Here is a 20061-nt window from a genome sequence, read left to right on the forward strand (position 1 = left end):
TGTGACGCCGCCGCTATTGTAAAATCTGTTGAAGGAACGCCAAGTTCCGGTCACATGACTGGAGCACAGCCATTAGGAACGCTCTCTCAATGAAATGACCTGTGATTGGTCAAAGTCTCCCATCACAGGCTAGATTTTTTAAAGCCTGAAAACAGATTGTTTTGTATATTTAACAATATTTATAATAAGGTGATAACACCAGTGCACTGTAGCTATTTCACAAATTTGCAGCATTGATTTAAGTTGGAAAATTGGAAATGTCGTCACACAGAATCAGTGAACAAAATATGCAAAATCAAAAACATGATCAAGTCAAATTTTGTGCACTTCCATTTGGCCTTCAAATAAGAATAGTAGTCTTCACTACTGTCATAATCAGAGTCTCCATCCTCCATCGATGATGTGCTCCGTCCCAGTCACATAGGCAGACTGTGAAGGAGAAACATCAGATCAACGCAGTTGGACCAAAAAGGTGCCAGCACTCTATTTCAGCGGGTTTATGACATGATCATGGCATGTCTTGGTCATATATCCCACCACAAATGTATTTTTTTATTCATTTCATTACATAGAACATACATTTTTACAGTCTGTCCATGTACATGAATGTATTTGGTTAATTAAAAAAACTGTAGCTATCTATACAAATCAAATTGTACACAAATATAATATTGCATAAATGCTACAATAAAACCATCTGAAAGTATGATATTTGTTGGCCTTCAGATTAAATTGGAAAATGAGAAGGAATACCAAAGGCAAGTCCATGATGTATGGGCAAGACCGCATTTTGTTTTTTAGCTCCAATGGTCGAGTCAGATCAAATGTCACCTTGATGTACAGTGTGTCAAATCAACATAAATAAAACTTTTATTTTATTATTTATATATGGCAGTACGCAGTAAGAAGTAAAGGTACTCGTGGACAAAAATCAGAAGTGCCAGTACTCAGTACCGGTGAGTACTGGCCCATTTCAGGCACTGGATCACTGGGAAGTAATTTCACTGCTAACTACTCAACAACAGCTTCGTCTGCATTTTAAACAATGGAATATTAAAGCTTTATTTTGGGGTTAAGCATACATAGACTCTATGATTTTTAGAAATACTAAGGTCATGAGTCAAAGTAACTCTATCCACTCAAAAGGTCTTATCAGATACCAAAAATAAAGTCTGCAAAATCTTATTATTAGTGAATCCTTTATTTATTTTATATTTTATGTGAACTCCCACTAGGTTATAAAGCCCCTGAGATGTCCAGAATAAATACAAAGTACCTGGACCTCCATGTAGCTGCGGCCCTGAAACTCTGCCTGACTGTCGATGTGCTGTACCACATACAGTACATGTATGACTTGGGTCCATTATCCGCAAGAACTCACCTCATCTGAGGCCAGGTATACACACAGGTACGCCACCTCTTCAGCTGTGCACATTCTGCCAGTTTTCTGTCTTGCCATGAAATCCTTATAAGCCTGAGGAGTTACAGAGAGAGAGAGAGAGAGTTACAGTTGTAACATTAATTATTTCCAATACCCAGGATTTCTTCTTGTGGAAACCAAGATAAGACGTTCCTGTTAAGTGACTCATGCGGGCATTACTGTCAGATTAAGATTGGAGGAAATAACAGTAAATCAGAGCTGACCTGTTCTGGGTCAGGTTGGGCCTGGATCCTTCCCCTCAGTGACGGAGTATCAACAGTACCTGAGAATATATAAAAGAGCAGCTTTGTCTTTCTTATAAAACCTTCATTATAACAACAATATTCAGAAATATAGATACCCTTCTGACCAAATAGGTATGATATATTTTATATAATAAAAGCTTGATGAGTTTGCACAGCAGTTATTTAGACTGGTTATGAAGGGACAAACTCAAGGTTTGTATATCTTTGAAATACACAATGTCCACAATTAAATATCAGTTTAATTTGATTTAAGGACGCACAAAATAAAATTGTGCTGTATTTTAAAAAGTGCATAGCGTTATGCTTAAAGCATTATGTTACGATTATGAGGGGGTACTCGGAAAAGTTTCGCCCCTTTAAGGGTTCCCAGGCCCCAAAAAGTTGGAGAACCCCTGGTCTACACTACATTGTTATCTAATAAAACGCTAGTAACCTCGAGTAATACTTAAGGAAGAATTAAATGGTTTCATTTTGCAGGGCGCTCTACACTTACCAGGACAAACACAATTACAGCGAATGCCTTGCTCAATGAAATCAGCCGCTATAGATTTGGTGAGCCCGATCACTGCAGCCTTGGAGGTACTATAGACACACCGGTTCACAACACCTGTTTCGAGGAAACACATGTCACTCACACGCTCAGAGTTAAGAGGATTACAATGAACATGGTTATACTTCAACGACTTTACATCCCTTTAATTGGGCATAATATTTGTTCTACAACCATCTACAGTGTGGACGTTCATTTACCTTTAATGCTTGATGCAACAGATGCCATGTTAATAATGTTTCCTGACTTCTTTGCCAACATCTAGAATGACAAAATAAATTAGGAAGGTGGCATATAAAGAGAATATAATTGGCAAAATCAAGAGTAAAATTATGCAACAGTCTTAGGTCTTAATTTTTATGTAACAAATAAATGAGAATGTGCTCATGATCCAAGCTAATATTCCCCATTGAGGCAGTTTGGTTAGTTTGCAGCTAAAGCTGGATTAGTGATTGGGCACAGGCTCAGAGTAATACAGCTAATCCCAGCGGACAAAGGATGGGAACAAAAGAAAAGCATATGTCACTCAATTTACAGCAGCACCTATTTCATTCTCACAACAACAGCATGAACAGCGTTAAGCGTTTGGCAAAGTGGGCAAAGGTCACCTTAGGCAGGAAAGCTTTGCTCATGAGATACATGCTCCGGATGTTCACGTTCATCGTGAAGTCCCAGTCGGCCTCTTCGCAGTCCAGGATGGAGCCGTGGTGCACAAACCTGTAGATAGTAGATGACACGTAAAATCACGGTATTACAAAGGATAGTATTACATGTAATCATCTATACATATGGCTTTAGCTAAGAGGTAATGAATGAATGAATGAATGAGGTAAAACAATGTCAATTTAAACAGAAGAGCGGAAGAGATCCCAATGAGAAATACATGATTAAACTGAAAATAAATGCTGGTCGAAATGCTGCATTAACCCCCTCGACATTTTACTGAGCCTTAAAAGGTGTCAATTTAGAGACCTTTGTTAAGGAGATTAACCAAAGGTCAAGTAGAGGTTAAACCTTAAGGTATAGGGATTTTGGAAATGTAGTTAAGCAGGAGATGGATAAATGTGCTTAATGTGGAGACAGCCAAACAAGTAGAGCTGCTATGCATCCCGTATGTATGTCAAAATAAACCACATTGCCCATTCTAATGGGTAATGAAGGAACATGGCACTCAGTGCAACAGTGTGGCTCATTGATTCATGAGATTTTCTGACAATAAAAAATACAATATCATCAGACTTAAAGCTCTAAGTAGAGTTGATCAGTATTACTACTCTGGTAATTCAAGACAACATACAAGACAGAGAGAAAACGTACCCAGCAACGTTGAAGAGCACATCCACACGCTCATGTTCCTTGGCTAAGGCTTCCACTTGGTCCTTCTTAGTTACATCCACGACCTTTGTCTTGATCCCTGTTGGTGAAGAGAAAAAGAGAGCTTTAGTACTGGAGAAAAAGTCTGAATTAAATAAAATCTAGATTGTCTTTATTACAACTTTAGTATTTAACTTTTAATTGCAGGAGTTTCAATGTCAGTCCCCAATAATAAGCAAGTGAGTTACTATAGGCACAATCGCCCTCTTTTCTGTCGACACTCTGCTTCACATCTGCACAATTACACACATTCACACCTGGCTGCTGCTTCCCTGTACAACCTTTATCTGTTCCTGCTGGCCAGTCAACAGCTCCACAAAAAGCAGTTAGAGGTGAAGTTCGTTTGCTTGTGAGCTACCAGAAAGGAAGTGGGAAGAGTGTTGATCACCTCCATAGACTGTATATAAGAAATGGATGTAGTCACCATTACATCACCCATTCGTTTGTGGACTGCTGTTTTGAAGCCTCGAATTCGGCATTTTGGCCGTTGTAATTTTGTTTTTTTGCAACCAGAAGTGACACGAGTAGGTGGAGCTAAGTACGACCGAACGCTTGAATGTTTGGACGGAAGACATTTTTAGGCGACCAAAACGATTATAGCCATGGTAGCGGCATGTTGATCACAAGGTAGCCACACTCTAAATCATCGTCTGCTTTATGGTCTATTTTTTTATCCAATGTTCAGATTCCTGTTCTAGAAATGTATGCACATTAGCACAAATTTGATAAGATAATGACTAATTTGCATATTTAAACATACATTTTCAGAAAACTTGTAATAAAAAAAAAAATAATTGTCTTAATGTAAGTAATCAGCTGGGGAAGTTCGCTGTTCTCTTGGGGTGTCTCTTAATCAATTAAGTTATTTTATTAGCTGATTTTCTCAGTCTTCTATAATAGTTAACTGCATATCTTTGGTTTATAGATTCTTAGTTGGTCAAAGAATATGAAGACATCACCTTGCTGTCCGGGAAACTGTGATGGGAATTTTATAGACCAACTTATTAATTGATTAATAAAGAAAATATTAAGCTGATTAATTGACAATGAAAATAATCCTTGGTTGCAGCCCTAAATCTTTTTGAAAAACAAGATTTAAAATTATGGATTGCATTAAAACTAAGGAAATGTTTTAAATTCATCTTGTTAAAAGCTACCAAGTTGCAGAGGTTAGTGCATGATCAAGTTGTGAAAGAATTTGACAAAAGGAGAAAAACATGCCTCAGCCATCCTAACTGCATCACACTGGTCAGCCAGCAGATGGAAGCCTCAGACCAACAGAAGTAGATCTTACCTGGAACGCCGTCCAGCTCTTTCAGCTTCTCTCCATTGATGTCTGTTGCTGTGACTTGAGCTCCCTCCTTTGCAAATGCCTACACAGTTGAAAAACTTGAGTCAGTGCCAAGCGGTTACACAATGTCTGCACATGTCATGGTATAAAACTTGCAGCCTAGTATTCCCTTATAGAAAAAGTTAAAATGTTTTGATATGATCCTGTGATTCAAACAACGTTACATGAATCTTGAAACACCACCGCACAAAGTAACCTAAATCTACAGCTAATGTATGGCTACATGTTGCAAAATGTCTTAATTACCACGAAAGTCTTTGGGACTGGCGCCTCACTCAACTCGACCACAAAATATGCAGGCTGTGAAACCATCTGGCAACCACTTGTTGTGAAGTGAATACAATAGAACAGAGGAAGGAGAGCGTGACATCTAGTGGCTGAATGCTATCAATAGCACCTTTAACCCTTCAACCCTAAATCTATTCCACCTCTGATCAGCGGATAGCTGATGGAGTGACTGCACCATTAACCACAGAGCAAACCACATCAGTGGTCTGAATGGAAAAAGCTCATTAGACCCCTCACACCATGTGCAACTTTGAATAGCCTACTATGTGATTTGAGCGTAATGATCTGGGAGGTTAATAGACCTCTCTGTGTTTGAATTCCTCCACATTATACAAAACACAAATACCTGTAATACAAGGCACGGCTTTAAAGACATCACTTGAAGGGAATGGATGTGATGATGACCTAATCTTGACGATGATGTGTGTGTGTGTGTGAGAATTTCAAGTGTTTTGCTATTTGGCATGAATATTGTGAGATGTGGATCGCCCTGAATCTGTGTTTGCATCATCTCAAGAGCCACTACAGCACATGCATATGGAGTGATAGCATATTGTAAACATACACAACAGTCTATAATCTTGATGCAAGGTGAAAACAGTTGAATCAGCTTTTACGTATGTTTTTTAGTAGAATTCAGCTATTTCTTTAGTATAAAAGAAAGAGTTAATAAACTAAATATATGCACATAGTGTGTGTTTCTGTTCAGTAATGTTTTGGATCACCATTATTGTTGTAGTGCTACACTTGTACCCTTCAAATGGTTGTTACAGATGATTTAACATACGAAGGGATGTCAACAACAATCATATCTTCCATTTGCATTTCAGAAAAACTGGTTGAAATATGCAATTAAGTCAAAATATGCACTGCTTTGACACCACAAACTATTCAATAAACAATTTTCCTCTGTGATTAGGAAGAAAATGTATCAGTGAGAAGTTCTTATTAGAGCTCATTACTATTGCTGCAGCACGTCCAATCCCCTGGGCGGCAGCTGACAACACAATCACTTTCCCGTCGAGGCGGCCCATAGTGCACCTTTCACTGCTGCTGTGATCAAAACAAACAAACAAACAATAAATAGGTTATTGCATAATATCAACAGGTTCATTTTGACGATAAAGGCTCTCTTTCTTATAATAAAAATCTCCTGCTGAGCATTCATTAGTCACTAACGAATGCTCAGCAGGAGATTTTACTAATGATTAGTGGTATTCAAATGTGTTTATAAAAGATTATTTCAGCTGTGAGATTGAAGAAATGTTTACAAAACATTTATTGATCCAAATACAGCAAATTGTAGGTCAAACATATCTAGTTTAATGTTGTAATGCCTATCTAGTCTGCTTCATTTGACGACTTACAGCTTCAGAGAAAAATCCTACCACCCGTGCATTGCTACGCATTATGAAAGCTATAGCAGAGTTTACATGGTGAGGCATCAGATCTTATTAATGTGAATTCATTGGGCTGGAGTCCATAATTTAAGTGTAGTACACTGTAACAGATAGTTATGAAGCCCTAGGTCATAAATGTGCATGTCAGTTTTATTACAATATCAAGATATGTAGCTGACAGTCACAGGCCTGTGTCATTTCAAGGACAGTGTAATCACAGTATTAATATTTATCTATGGTAAACCTTACAGAACACAGTACAAACCTCCTTGCTAATAGGCACTCTTAAAATATGATTGCTCCTTTATTCTAATTTTTATTGCTGAAAGTGGCTTCGGAAGAAGTAAGTGAGAGACAGCTGGCTGTTTCACCAAGTTAGTCGGAGATTTCACCTATTTAGTGCAGGGTTTCTTTTTCAAGTCTGCCTTTACTTTTCTCCCTCAACAAGCAAAAGGTCGAAGGCTGACAACACCATAAATCACTGGTGCAAAGTACAGCGAAGTAAACTAAAAGCAAAACTTTTCAGTGGCACTTGCCTTTTTTTCTTCAGACATATTCTCAATTTGTATTCCTGGGCTGGCATTCATTGTTTAACCTTACACACAATGGTGTGACATGTTTATCCATGTATATCCATTCAGTATTTATTTATTTGCACTATTTGTATTGTTTTGAACTTATAGAACACCTGACTTGTATATTGACGTTTTTTGAATTTTTTTTTATTGTTGGTCATTGGTGTTTTTAATATAGATTTATATAATATTTCACTACTTGTGTACATAACAATCCTGTCTATTCTTTACCTTTATCTGTCTTACTGTGTAAGTACACAGAGATGCAAACAACAACAACAAAAACGGAGTCAAACTCCCTATATGTGCACATACTTGGCCAATAAAGGTGATTCTGATGTTTTGACATATTTTGTTCAGTTCCTCTGAAATGTTCTATTGAATCAAAATACAGACTGTATTATAGTTATTATAGCCGTTCATGCAGGTGCAGACACAAGCAGTGTGTTCGAATGCAGCTAAGAAGAGGCGATGTGGAGCAATGCAGCTGTCAGCTTTTGTCAACATCATATTTTTTTTAAGTTGAATCGGTGTGTCTAAACCTTTTTTTTGCTTTTAAAGGTGCAGTGTGTAGGATTTGGCAGCATCTAGGGGTGAGGTTGCAGATTGCAACCAACTGAAACTTTGCCCATGTGCCAAGCGTGTAGGAGAACTACGGTGGCCGATGCGAAAATGTGAAAACGTGAATGGCCCTCTCTAGAGCCAGCGATTGGTTTGTCCGTTCTGGGCTACTGAAGAAACATGGCTCCATGAAGAAGACCCGCTCCCAATGTAGATATAAACGGTATAAGGTAACGAAAACACAGTGACTCTTATTTTCAGGTGATTATACACTAAAGAAAACATACTTATAAATTATATATTCCAATATCTGCCAACAGATATCCCTAAATTTTACACACTTTTCCTTTAAATCATGTGTAGGTCATTAATACCAACAAGTACCTATATAACTCCATAACTACCCCCCAGTTATGGATCTATTGAAGGCCCCCGCTTCCATAACTACATGGACCAGATGCACTTTATTTGTTGTATTTTACCATGCACTTTAACCTGACTGCAATTGCACTTTGAACTGCATTTGTTTATGATATTGCACATGCCGACTGATTATACTATTTATTATGTATTCAATTATTTATGATAATCATTGTCTTTTATATTGTTTTAGATTGTCTACTTACTTTTACTGCCCTTTATGACAGTTTGCACATACGACACTGGTCACTAACCTCATTGCTGTCTTTATACAGTACCCTGTATTTATAGGCTGTCTTTTAATGCATTGTGTATGTGATGGGGAGTTGCAAACTCAATTTCGTTGTACCTGTACAATGACAATGAAGGAAATCTAATCTGATCTAATCTTAATTATGTCATACTGGAGTATGAACTAAATGAACTAATGCACACATGCTGCATTATGGTGCAGAAATGAATGGCAGCTGTAGTGTAATATTACTAATATTCAGTGACACTTGAGAGCATTAGCACATAATGTGGTTCAAAAGCAAATATTATGAGAAATTAAATGAATTACTCTGCTGTACTTATGTCTGCTGTAGTCTTCTTCACTAAGGCTGTTTCAAACTGCAAATGTAACTGGTTTAGTGACTCTGGGGTCACATGGGGTTTCAACACTGAGGGCACCAAACATGATGGAAATGACACATTTTGGCAAATTGGCACAATTAAAAGTAAGCTGAATTAGCTATAAGTAGTTCCTATTTGCAATGCACTCATGCATGTACAGACAACTATCACTGAATTACTTTAATACTGAGGAAAAGTAAAAAAAAAAAAAAAAAAAAAAAAAATGGCCACACTTTATGACACTTTGCATAACACGTTTCTTTTAACATGCTGCTACACGTATTTACTGCAGCACAGAAAAAGCCAAGTTGTAGCTAAATAAAGTGTGAAAACCTCCAGATTCAGCCTGCTATTCATAGGTTGCAAAGTAAAGTACAAGCCGAGTAAATGCTGAAGTTGTAAACTCACCCTCTGCTCAGGTCCGACACACTAAACGTCAAAGAGCAGAAAGAGCACCACACGTGACCTTCTGCTTGTACTGCTATTGGTTACAAACCCGGAAGTGATAGTTGTTTGTCATGACGAAGATGAAATTGAGGTCAAGAGAGTACTCTGTCAATAATTTATACTTGTTAACACTTTCTCAGATTTTGCACTGTACTATAGAAATATTATATTTGGCTGCTATCATTACAGTGAAAAAGACAGTAATGCATTTTTTCTTGTTAATTTAATTTTAATTAAAGTTCCACATTCACAAGTGTAAATTTACCAAATAAAAGCCTAATATCTTCGTATTTATGAAAGAAATGGAATTATATCTGTCTACAATTTATTTCTCACAAAACAAAAAAGCAATGAAAACAATGAATGTATGCAATATCTTTAATGTTTTTAAGTGAAACAATTTTTCATACTCTCGCGTGGTCTTTTTTTAAATTATTATCTACTTATTTATTTATTTTTATTGTGTTTTTTATTTTTATTTTATGTTGGTTTTGTTTCATTTCTGTTGTCCTTTTATGTTTGTCACAGCTCTTTGTTTATGTATTTGCTATGCTTCTTTTGTATGTAAATGTTTTTAATGTTTTCTACTGTTACTATGTATACTGTAATTTTGAAATTAAAAAAAAACTCCTATTAAAAAAAGAAAAAGAGAGAGCACTGTCTTCTTTGCCTCCTAGGCGACACGTTTAGTTATATATTTTTTTCCTGCAAGATAACAGTTTTAAGCTATCTCTTCAAATTAATGAAAACCTGTTTTTAAAGGCTCCTGTTTGATGCACACATAGGCAACTATTATTATAACTTGGGTGCAAACAGCTGTTAAAAACATCCAGTTTTCTCTTCTTCTCCTTGAGGGTGTGAACTGTCTTGATAATAAGCTTTGGAAAGACTTGGAAATTGACCTTTGATATCTGCACAAAGTTCTTCATAGGCCCGATTTTATTATGACTAAGGGTTAATGGTTTGTAAAAAAATATGTCAAAGTTGAGGTTAATAATTGGCTGCTGAAAAATGATCCTTCAGTTGTGATTTGAGAATGTCAGCTTTTTTTAAATAATAATAGTTTAATATTTGTTATGGGAATTTCAATCATATCACATCTATATGCAGGACGGAAACTGTCAAATCAATAGATAACGTGATAAATAAATAAATATATCAATAAATGTAGCAAAGATAATATCAACAATTGTTATAGCCATTAATTAATTGATTAAATGTGACATAAATTGATATTTATGTTTTAATGTGCTTCTTTATTGATTTATCTTTATATTAATTCCCTCATTTATTTACTCTTCTGTTTAATTTTCCCTTTTATTTATTTACTTATGTATTTACTTTTAAATTTATTTATTTATTTTTGCATTTATTTTTTATTTATTCTATATTTATTTTTAAATGTATGTATAGAATTATGTATTTATGCAGTTATACAGTATGTCATATACTTATACATATATGTCACACATATTTATTTATTTCTGCATGATTTCCCCTTTGCATTTCAACCCTTATTTATTTCCACATATGTCCACATTTTTTGACTCAAACTTGTGATCAGATCACTCAGGACGCATGTTAATGCCAGGTCTGAACAGGGCCAAAGGCATTCATGGTGTTTGACTCACTTTTACTGTTCACTGTCTACACTTTTTCACCACAGCTTGTTGAACCACTTGTTTAATTGCTGTATAAAGAGGGCGTGACTGTCAGATTGCTGGGTTTGGAAATAAAAAAAAAAATTGTAAAATATCATCAAGGTTATTTCAGCTTAAGATAGAGAAGACAAGAGAAACCCTTCGTTACAAACTGAGAAGTTCAAAGTTCACTTACTATTTTTTTCCGGAGCTTACAACTTTCTCTTGCGTCTTCAAACTCTATAATGAATACCATGAGAAAAGCCAGCAAGTGGACCTCCACTTAAGAGTCTTTTGTCAGACTGGAGCTTGATCCATATAAAGTCAGGATATCTTGGCCTTTGTTGCGTTGATTCTTCGTGTCTCTAATGGAGTGCCAAACTGAATCACTGCAGCGCCCCTTTAACAATCAATGCATTTATACAGAACCTGCATCAGAAGAAGTGAATTGTAGCAAACCTTTAATGACTTATTGATTGAGCTGGAGGAGAAAATTAAAGCGTTTCCCCCCCACAAGGCTTGTCAAGACGTTTATTATCATTTATTAACAATTTACATTATTTGTTTTAAACCAAATGAGTCAATACATGTAAAGCCATTTCAAAACATAAAACGTTTAAACTACAGTCTCTGTCTCAAGAGAGACCTTCAGTTTATACATCTAAACAATGGATCGAAGGTTATTTGGTATCCACTTGTTCATGAGAATAGAAAATGAGGACGAAGGTCTGTATAGAGTATACATGAGAAGATAGAATAGATAGACTAAATATGCACATACTATATAAGCATTATGCATACGTGAAATATATGAGTTAATAAGGCATCTGTATGAACACTAGTCAGTTTAAAAATAACAAACAATAGCAGATATAAAAAGCAGCAGTAACGATATTGCCTGCAGATGGTTTAAAGCTTAAGTAGGCGAGATTGGAGCAAATATGATTTTTATAAAACGGTCACTATATCGTGACAGTGGTACATGAAACAGGTAGCCTTAAAAAATCATGTGCCTGTATCCTCTGGTGCTCCTTACGGCTTCTGCAAGATTTCACAGACCGGAGGAAAACAAGCAGTAAGAGCTGATCTGAGATCTGTTGTCTATGAGAGCCGGCTGTCAATCACTCGCAAACTCCGACCAAACGGTCAAACTAGGCTGCGCTGATCAAACATGAATCAATATTATGTTACGTTAATGCCTATTTCCCACCTCAAATGTTTTCCAAATCATCTTATAGAACACGGTTTAGCTTTAAACTGAGAAAGTTTGTGACGCCGCCACTCACATGACCGGAGCACAGCCAATAGGAACGCTCTCTCAATGAAATGACCTGTGATTGGTCAAAGTCTCCCGTCATAGGTTAGATTTTTGAAAGCCTTAAAACAGATTGTTTTATATATTTAACAATATTTATAATAAGGTGATAACACCAGTGCACTGTAGCTTTTTCACACATTTGCAGCATTGATTTAAGTTGGAAAATTGGAAATGTCTCTCACAGAATCAGTAAACATGATATGCAAAATCAAAAACATGATCAAGTCAAATATGTGCTCTTCCATTTGGCCTTCAAATAAGAATAGTAGTCTTCACTACTGTCATAATCAGAGTGTCCATCCTCCATCGATGATGTGCTCCGTCCCAGTCACATAGGCAGACTGTGAAGGAGAAACATCAGATCACTGCAGTTGGACCAAAAAGGTGCCTTGCATATATATATATATATATTTTCACGCATATCTTGGTCATATATCCCACTACAAATGTATTTTTTATGCATTTCATTACATACAACATACATTTTTACAGTCTGTCCATGTCCGTGAATGTATTTGGTTACTAAAAAAACTTTTATGTAGCTATTTATACAAATCAAATTGTACACAAATATATGTCGATGTGCTGTACCACATACAGTACATGTATGACTTGGGTCCATTATCCGCAAGAACTCACCTCATCTGAGGCCAGGTATACACACAGGTACGCCACCTCTTCAGCTGTGCACATTCTGCCAATTTTCTGTCTTGCCATGAAATCCTTATAAGCCTGAGGAGTTACAGAGAGAGAGAGAGAGAGAGTTACAGTCGTAGCATTCATTATTTCCAATACCCAGGATTTCTTCTTGTGGAAACCAAGATAGGACGTTCCTGTTAAGTGACTCATGCGGGCATTACTGTCAGATTAAGATTGGAGGAAATAACAGTAAATCAGAGCTGACCATACCTGTTCTGGGTCAGGTTGGGCCTGGATCCCAGCCCTCATTGACAGAGTATCAACAGTACCTGAGAACATATAAAAGAGCAGCCACGTCTTTCTTCTAAAACCTTCATTATAACAACAATATATCATGGGAAACTAAAAAACCTAAAGAATCCATTGGTCCCAACCATGTCTTGCCATCTTGTCGGGAAGAAGGCTAAATAACGCTCCAAATATACACTGAATTTTGTCGAGGATAAACTAGCATGGCCATTTTCAGACGGGTCTCTTGACCCCTAACCTCAAGATATCTGAATGAAAATGGGTTCAATGGGTACCCACGAGTCTCCCCTTTACAGACATATGTCTTGGATGCAGTGACACAAAGTTGAGTGTTTTTTTAAACAATTTTTTTTTGTTGGAGCCCAGTTTGTAATTTATATGGGAAGGTGGTCCTCCGAAATGTTTTTAACAATCAGAAGTGGGCCTCAGGATACAGAAGGTCGAGAACCCCTGCCCTTATGGACAAATAGGTATGATGGGGTTCAGTTCAGGTCTGTGGCACAAGACTGGTTTTGAAGGGACAAACTCAAGCGACAGCGACGGGAGGCCACTATCAAACAGTTCTGAAGAATTTAGGTTGAAAGGTTTTAGAATACAAATAGTTCTGATGGCATCTAAGAGTACAAATGATAGTAAGCGTTATGCTTGAAGCATTATGTTACGATTATGAGGGGGTCCTTTCGCCCCTTTAAGGGTTCCCTTGCCCTAAAAAGTTGGAGAACCCCTGGTCTACACTACATTGTTATCTATTAAAACGCTAGTAACCTCGAGTAATACTTGAGGAAGAATTAAATGGTTTCATTTTGCAAGGCGCTCTACACTTACCAGGACAAACACAATTACAGCGAATGCCTTGCTCAATGAAATCAGCAGCTATGGATTTGGTGAACCCGATCACTGCAGCTTTGGAGGTAATATAGACACACCGGTTCACAAAACCTGTTTCGAGGAAACACATATGTCACTCACACATAGACACACACGCACAGAGCTAAGAGGATTACAATGAACATGGACATACTTCAACGACTTTACGTCCCTTTAATTGGGCATATTTGTTCTACCATCTACAGTGTGGACGTTTATTTACCTTTTATGCTTGATGCAATAGATGACGTTAATAATGTTTCCTGACTTCTTTGCCAACATCTAGAATGACAAAATAAATTAGGAAGGTGGCATATGAAGAGAATATAATTGGCAAAATCAAGAGTAAAATTATGCAACAGTCTTAGGTCTTAATTTTTATGTAACAAATAAATGAGAATGTGCTCATGATCCAAGCTAATATTCCCCATTGAGGCAGTTTGGTTAGTTTGCAGCTAAAGCTGGATTAGTGATTGGGCACAGGCTCAGAGTAATACAGCTAATCCCAGCGGACAAAGGATGGGAACAAAAGAAAAGCATTTGACACTCAATTTACAGCAGCACCTATTTCATTCTCACAACAACAGCATGAACAGCGTTAAGCGTTTGGCAAAGTGGGCAAAGGTCACCTTAGGCAGGAAAGCTTTGCTCATGAGGTACATGCTCCGGATGTTCACATTCATCGTGAAGTCCCAGTCGGCCTCTTCGCAGTCCAGGATGGAGCCGCGGGGCATAACCCTGTAGATAGTAGATGACATGTAAACTCATGGTATTACAAAGGATGGTATTACATATAACCATCTATACATATGGCTTTAGCTAAGAGGTAATGAATGAATGAATGAATGAGGTAAAACACTGACTATCTAAACAGTAGAGCAGAAGAGATCCCAATGAGAAATACATTATTAAACTGAAAATAAATGCTGGTCGAAATGCTGCGTTAACCCCCTCGACATTTTACTGAGTCTTAAAAGGTGTCAATTTAGAGACCTTTGTTAAGGAGATTAACCAAAGGTCAAGTAGAGGTTAAACCTTAAGGTATAGGGATTTTGGAAATGTAGTTAAGCAGGAGATGGATAAATGTGCTTAATGTGGAGACAGCAAAAGAAGTAGAATCACTATGCATCCCGTATGTATGTCAAAGCATATATAAATAGCAGAATATAAATGTGTCATTTCTATAGGTAATTATCTAAAATATATGGTTTTTAGCAGATATTACTCAAACAGGAGTAAATAGTGGATTTGTTGTGGACTATTTTCAGCTGTGGATGTGGTGCGCTTACGAATATATATGGCACCACGATGGTGCATGTGGGACCAACTCAAAATAAACCACAACCCCCCTTTTAATGGGTAATGAAGGAACATGGCACCCAGTGCAACAGTGTGGCTTATTGATTCATGAGATTTTCTAACATTGAAAAATAGAATCTCATCACACTTAAAGCTCTAAGTAGAGATGATCAGTATAACTACTCTGGTAATTCAGGACAACATACAGGACAGAGAGAAAATGTACCCAGCAACGTTGAAGAGCACATCTACACGCTCATGTTCCTTGGCTAAGGCTTCCACTTGGTCCTTCTTAGTTACATCCACGACCTTAGTCTTGATCCCTGTTGGTGAAGAGAAAAAGAGAGCTTTAGTACTGGAGAAAAAGTCATAATTTAATGACACTTGCACTGATTTAGAAAACAATAAAATCCAGATTGTTTTTATTACGTCTTTAGTATTTTAACATTTAATTGCAGGAGATACTAGTTTAATGGTGGTATCTTTTAATTAAATTTTTTCGCTGTTTACCTGGGGTGTCTCTCTGCAGCCCTAAAAATCTTTGATTTAAAATTATGGATTGCATTAAAACTAAGGAAATGTTTTAAATTCATCTTGTTAAAAGCTACCAAGTTGCAGAGGTTAGTGCATGATCAAGTTGTGAAAGAATTTGACAAAAGGAGAAAAACATGCCTCAGCCATCCTGACTGCATCACACTGGTCAGCCAGCAGATGGAAGCCTCAGACCAACAGAAGTAGATCTTACCTGGAACGCCGTCCAGCTCTTTCAGCTTCTCTCCATTGATGTCTGTTGCTGTGACTTGAGCTCCCTCCTTTGCAAATGCCTAGTTGAAAAACTTGAGTCAGTGCCAAGCGGTTACACAATGTCTGCACATGTCATGGTATAAAACTTGCAGCCCAGTATTCCCTTGTAGAAAAAGGCTGTTAAAAAAAATACTGGGAACAGTGAGAGGTTGTGAAGTTTTTCTATTTCTTATCAAATCTGAATTTCCACCTGAATGCACACACTTCCTCTGACTTCAGGCAATAATTCAGGTGACAGTGCGGTTGCCAAGATCTCATTACCACATATCTATAGACACAGAATGATAGAATTTATAACCTTAAAGATCTTATTGATAACATTTTTACGTACACGAATCATTTTTATAAAATAATATATCCACAGTGCTTTTAGAAAGGTGCTTTTATTAGCCTTTTTTAAGCCTTTCTAGCCTTTTTTGTGCAAGCACACACCTAATGTTAGCCTATAGCTACATGTTGAAAAATGACTTCATTACTCTACCACGAAAGACAAATCACTTGACTGTCTCTCTGAGCCTCACTCCACTCAATCATAAAATATGCAGGTTGTGATACAAACTGGCAACCACTTGTTGTGAAGTGAATGCAATGGAACGGAGAAGGGATAGTGCGACATCTAGTGGCTGAATGTTATCAATAGCACCTTTAACCCTTCAACTCTAAATCCATTCCACCTGCGGTCAGAGGATAGCTGATGGAGTGACTGCACCATTAACCACAGAGCAAACCACATTAGTGGTCTGAATGGAAAAAGCTCATTAGACCCCTCACACCATGTGCAACTTTGAATAGCCTACTATGTGATTTGAGCCTAATGATCTGAGAGGTTAATAGACCTCTCTGTGTTTGAATTCCTCCACACTACACAAAACACAAATACCTGTAATACAAGGCACGGTTTTAAAGACATCACTTGAAGGGAATGGATGTGATGATGACCTAATCTTGACGATGATGTGTGTGTGTGTGAGAGAATTTCAAGTGTTTTGCTATTTTGCAAGAATATTGTGAGATGTGGATCGCCCTGAATCTGTGTTTGCATCATCTCAAGGGCCACTACAGCACATGCATATGGAGTGATAGCATATTGTAGACATACACAACAGTCTATAATCTTCATGCAAGGCGAAAACAGAAATTGTTTATAACAACAGCTTTTATATGTATTTTTTAGTAGAATTCAGCTATTTCTTTAGTATAAAAGAGTTAATAAACTAAATATATGCACATAGTGTGTGTTTCTGTTCAGTAATGTTTTGGATCACCATTATTGTTGTAGTGCTACACTTGTACCCTTTCAAATGGTTGTTACAGATGATTTAACATACGAAGGGATGTCAGCAACAATCATATCTTCCATTTGCATTTCAGAAAAACTGGTTGAAATATGCAATGAAGTCAAAATATGCACTGCTTTGACACCACAAACTATTCAATAAACAATTTTCCTCTGTGATTAGGAAGGAAATGTATCAGTGAGGAGTTCTTATTAGAGCTCATTACTATTGCGGCAGCACGTCCAATCCCCTGGGCGGCAGCTGACAACACAATCACTTTCCCGTCGAGGTGGCCCATAGTGCACCTTTCACTGCTGCTGTGATCAGAACAAACAAACAATAAATACGGTATTGCATATCATCAACAGGTTCATTTTGATGATAAAGGCTCTCTTTCTTATAATACAAATCTCCTGCTGAGCATTCATTAGTGGTATACAAATGTGTTTATAAAAGATTATTTCAGCTGTGAGATTGAGGGAAATGTTCACAAAACATTTATTAATCCAAATACAGCACATTTTAGGCAAAACATATCTAGTTTAATGTTGTAATGTCTATCTAGTCTGCTGCATTTGACGACTTACAGCTTCAGAGTGATAATGTGAAATCATTGGGCAGCAGTCCATAATCAAAGTGTAGTACATTATAACACATACTTGTAAAGCCTTAGGCCATAAATATGCAAGTCAGTTTTATTACAATATCAAGATATGTAGCTGACAGTCACAGGCCGTATGAGGACATGTGTCATTTCAAAGACAGTGTAATCAAAATGATAAACCTTACAGAACACAGTACAAACTTCCTTGCAAATATGCACTCGTGAAATATGATTGCTCCCTTATTCTAATTTTTATGGCTGAAAGGGGCTTCGGAGGAGTATGTGAGAGACAGCTGGCACAATCTTACACACAATGGTGTGACATGTTTATCCATGTATATCCATTCAGTATTTATTTCTTTGCACTATTTGTATTGTTTGCAACTTATAGAACACTTGACTTGTATATAGACGTTTTTTTTTTTGTTTTTTTTTCGGTTATTGGTGCTTTTTATATATTTATATAATATTTGTATATACACACATATTTTTCACTACTTGAGTACATACTAATCCTGTCTATTTTATACCTTTATTTGTCTAGCTGTGTAAGTACACTGAGAGATGCAAACAACAAAAAGTTCCAAATTACTTGTATGTGCACATACTTGGCAAATAAAGAAGATTCTGATTCAGATTTTTTGCCATATTTTGTTCAGTTCCTCTGCAATGTTCTACTGAATAGAAATACAGACTGTATTATAGTTATTATAGCCACTCATGCAGGTGCAGAATAAACTGTGAAAACCTCCACATTCAGCCTACTAGTCATAAGTTGCAAAGTCAATTACAAACCAAGAAAAACTGAAGTTGGAAACTCACCCTCTGCTCAGGTCTTCTTCTTCTTCTTCTTCTTCTTCGCTCCTGTTTGATGCACGCATAGGCTACTATTGCAGCAACTGTTAACTTGGGGTGTGAACTGTCTTTATAATGAAGCTTTGGAAAGACTTGGAAATTGACCTTTGATATCTGCACAAAGTTCTTCATAGGCCTAACTTTATTATGACTAAGGGTTAATGGCTTGTAAAAACAAACAAACATCATAGTTGAGGTTAATGATTGGCTGCTGAAAAATGATCCCTCCGTTGTGATCTGAGAATGTCAGCTTTTTAAATAATGATAGTTTAATAGTTTTTCTGGGAATTTCGATCATATCACATCTGTATGGAGGACGGAAACTGTTAAAATAAAAAAATCAATCAATAAATGACTTGATAAAAAATAAATAAATATATCAGTAAATGTAGCAAAATAATAATATAAATAAATATAGCCATTAATTAATTGATAAAATGTGACATAAATTTATATTTCTGTTTTTATTTGCTTCTTTATTGATTTATTTTTGTATTAATCTTCTATTATTTTTTTCCTTTTGTTTATTTATGTATTTATTTTTATTAATTTTAAAATGTATTTATTAATTTTCTTTTTTATTTATTTATTTTTTGCATGTATTTTTTTATTTATTCTATATTTATTATAAAATGTATGTATAAAATGATGTATTTGTGCACTTATATGTCTTATGTATACCTATACTTATATGTCACACTCATTTATTTATTTCTGCACGATTTTCTCTTTGCATCTCACCACTTATTTATTTCCCCAAGTTTATTTATTTCTGTATTTTTTTCTTTATACATTTCTTTATGCTCTGACCCTATGACACACGTTGAGTGACAGCCCCCTAATTTGCATAATGAGGCAAAAATGCATAAAGAAATGTGTAAAGAAAATAATACAGAAATAAATAAGTTTGGGGAGATAAATAAGGGGTGAAATGCAAAGGAAAAATAAATAAATAAATGCATTAATACATAAATAAATACTTACATTTAAAAATAAATACAAAATAATAAATAAATAAAAGCAAAAAATAATTAAATAAATTTAAAAAATGTAAAACAAAAATGAAAACAGAAGAGTATATAAATAAGGGAATTAATATATTAAGATAAATAAATAAAGAAGCAAATTAAAAATATCAATCAATCAACCAACTATAAAAATATCAATTTATGTCACATTTTA

General features: G+C 36.2%; 1 protein-coding gene and 1 pseudogene across 2 annotated transcripts; both read right to left on the reverse strand.

Annotated features, from left to right (window-relative positions):
• Nucleotides 1–59: 59 nt before the first annotated feature.
• LOC119485731 (3-hydroxybutyrate dehydrogenase type 2) lies at nt 60–9340 on the reverse strand. Of its 2 annotated transcripts, none has more exons than XM_037765482.1 (10): nt 9229–9340; nt 6212–6302; nt 4905–4983; nt 3554–3650; nt 2845–2953; nt 2437–2497; nt 2180–2293; nt 1645–1703; nt 1382–1474; nt 60–429 (listed from the first exon to the last, which is right to left on the reverse strand). In XM_037765482.1, the coding sequence occupies exons 2-10, from the start codon at nt 6281–6283 to the stop codon at nt 376–378; spliced, it is 738 nt and encodes a 245-aa protein (XP_037621410.1). In that variant the 5' UTR covers nt 6284–6302; nt 9229–9340; the 3' UTR covers nt 60–375. The 2 variants fall into 2 exon arrangements, with proteins under 2 accessions (XP_037621410.1, XP_037621411.1); XM_037765483.1 differs by having other exon boundaries at nt 6212–6299; nt 9229–9288.
• A 2962-nt stretch (nt 9341–12302) lies between these two features.
• Nucleotides 12303–18866, reverse strand: LOC119485732 (annotated as a pseudogene).
• Nucleotides 18867–20061: the final 1195 nt, after the last annotated feature.

Source organism: Sebastes umbrosus, chromosome 3 (assembly GCF_015220745.1).
Source record: "Sebastes umbrosus isolate fSebUmb1 chromosome 3, fSebUmb1.pri, whole genome shotgun sequence".
In the NCBI taxonomy this organism is placed as follows: Eukaryota; Metazoa; Chordata; class Actinopteri; order Perciformes; family Sebastidae; genus Sebastes; species Sebastes umbrosus.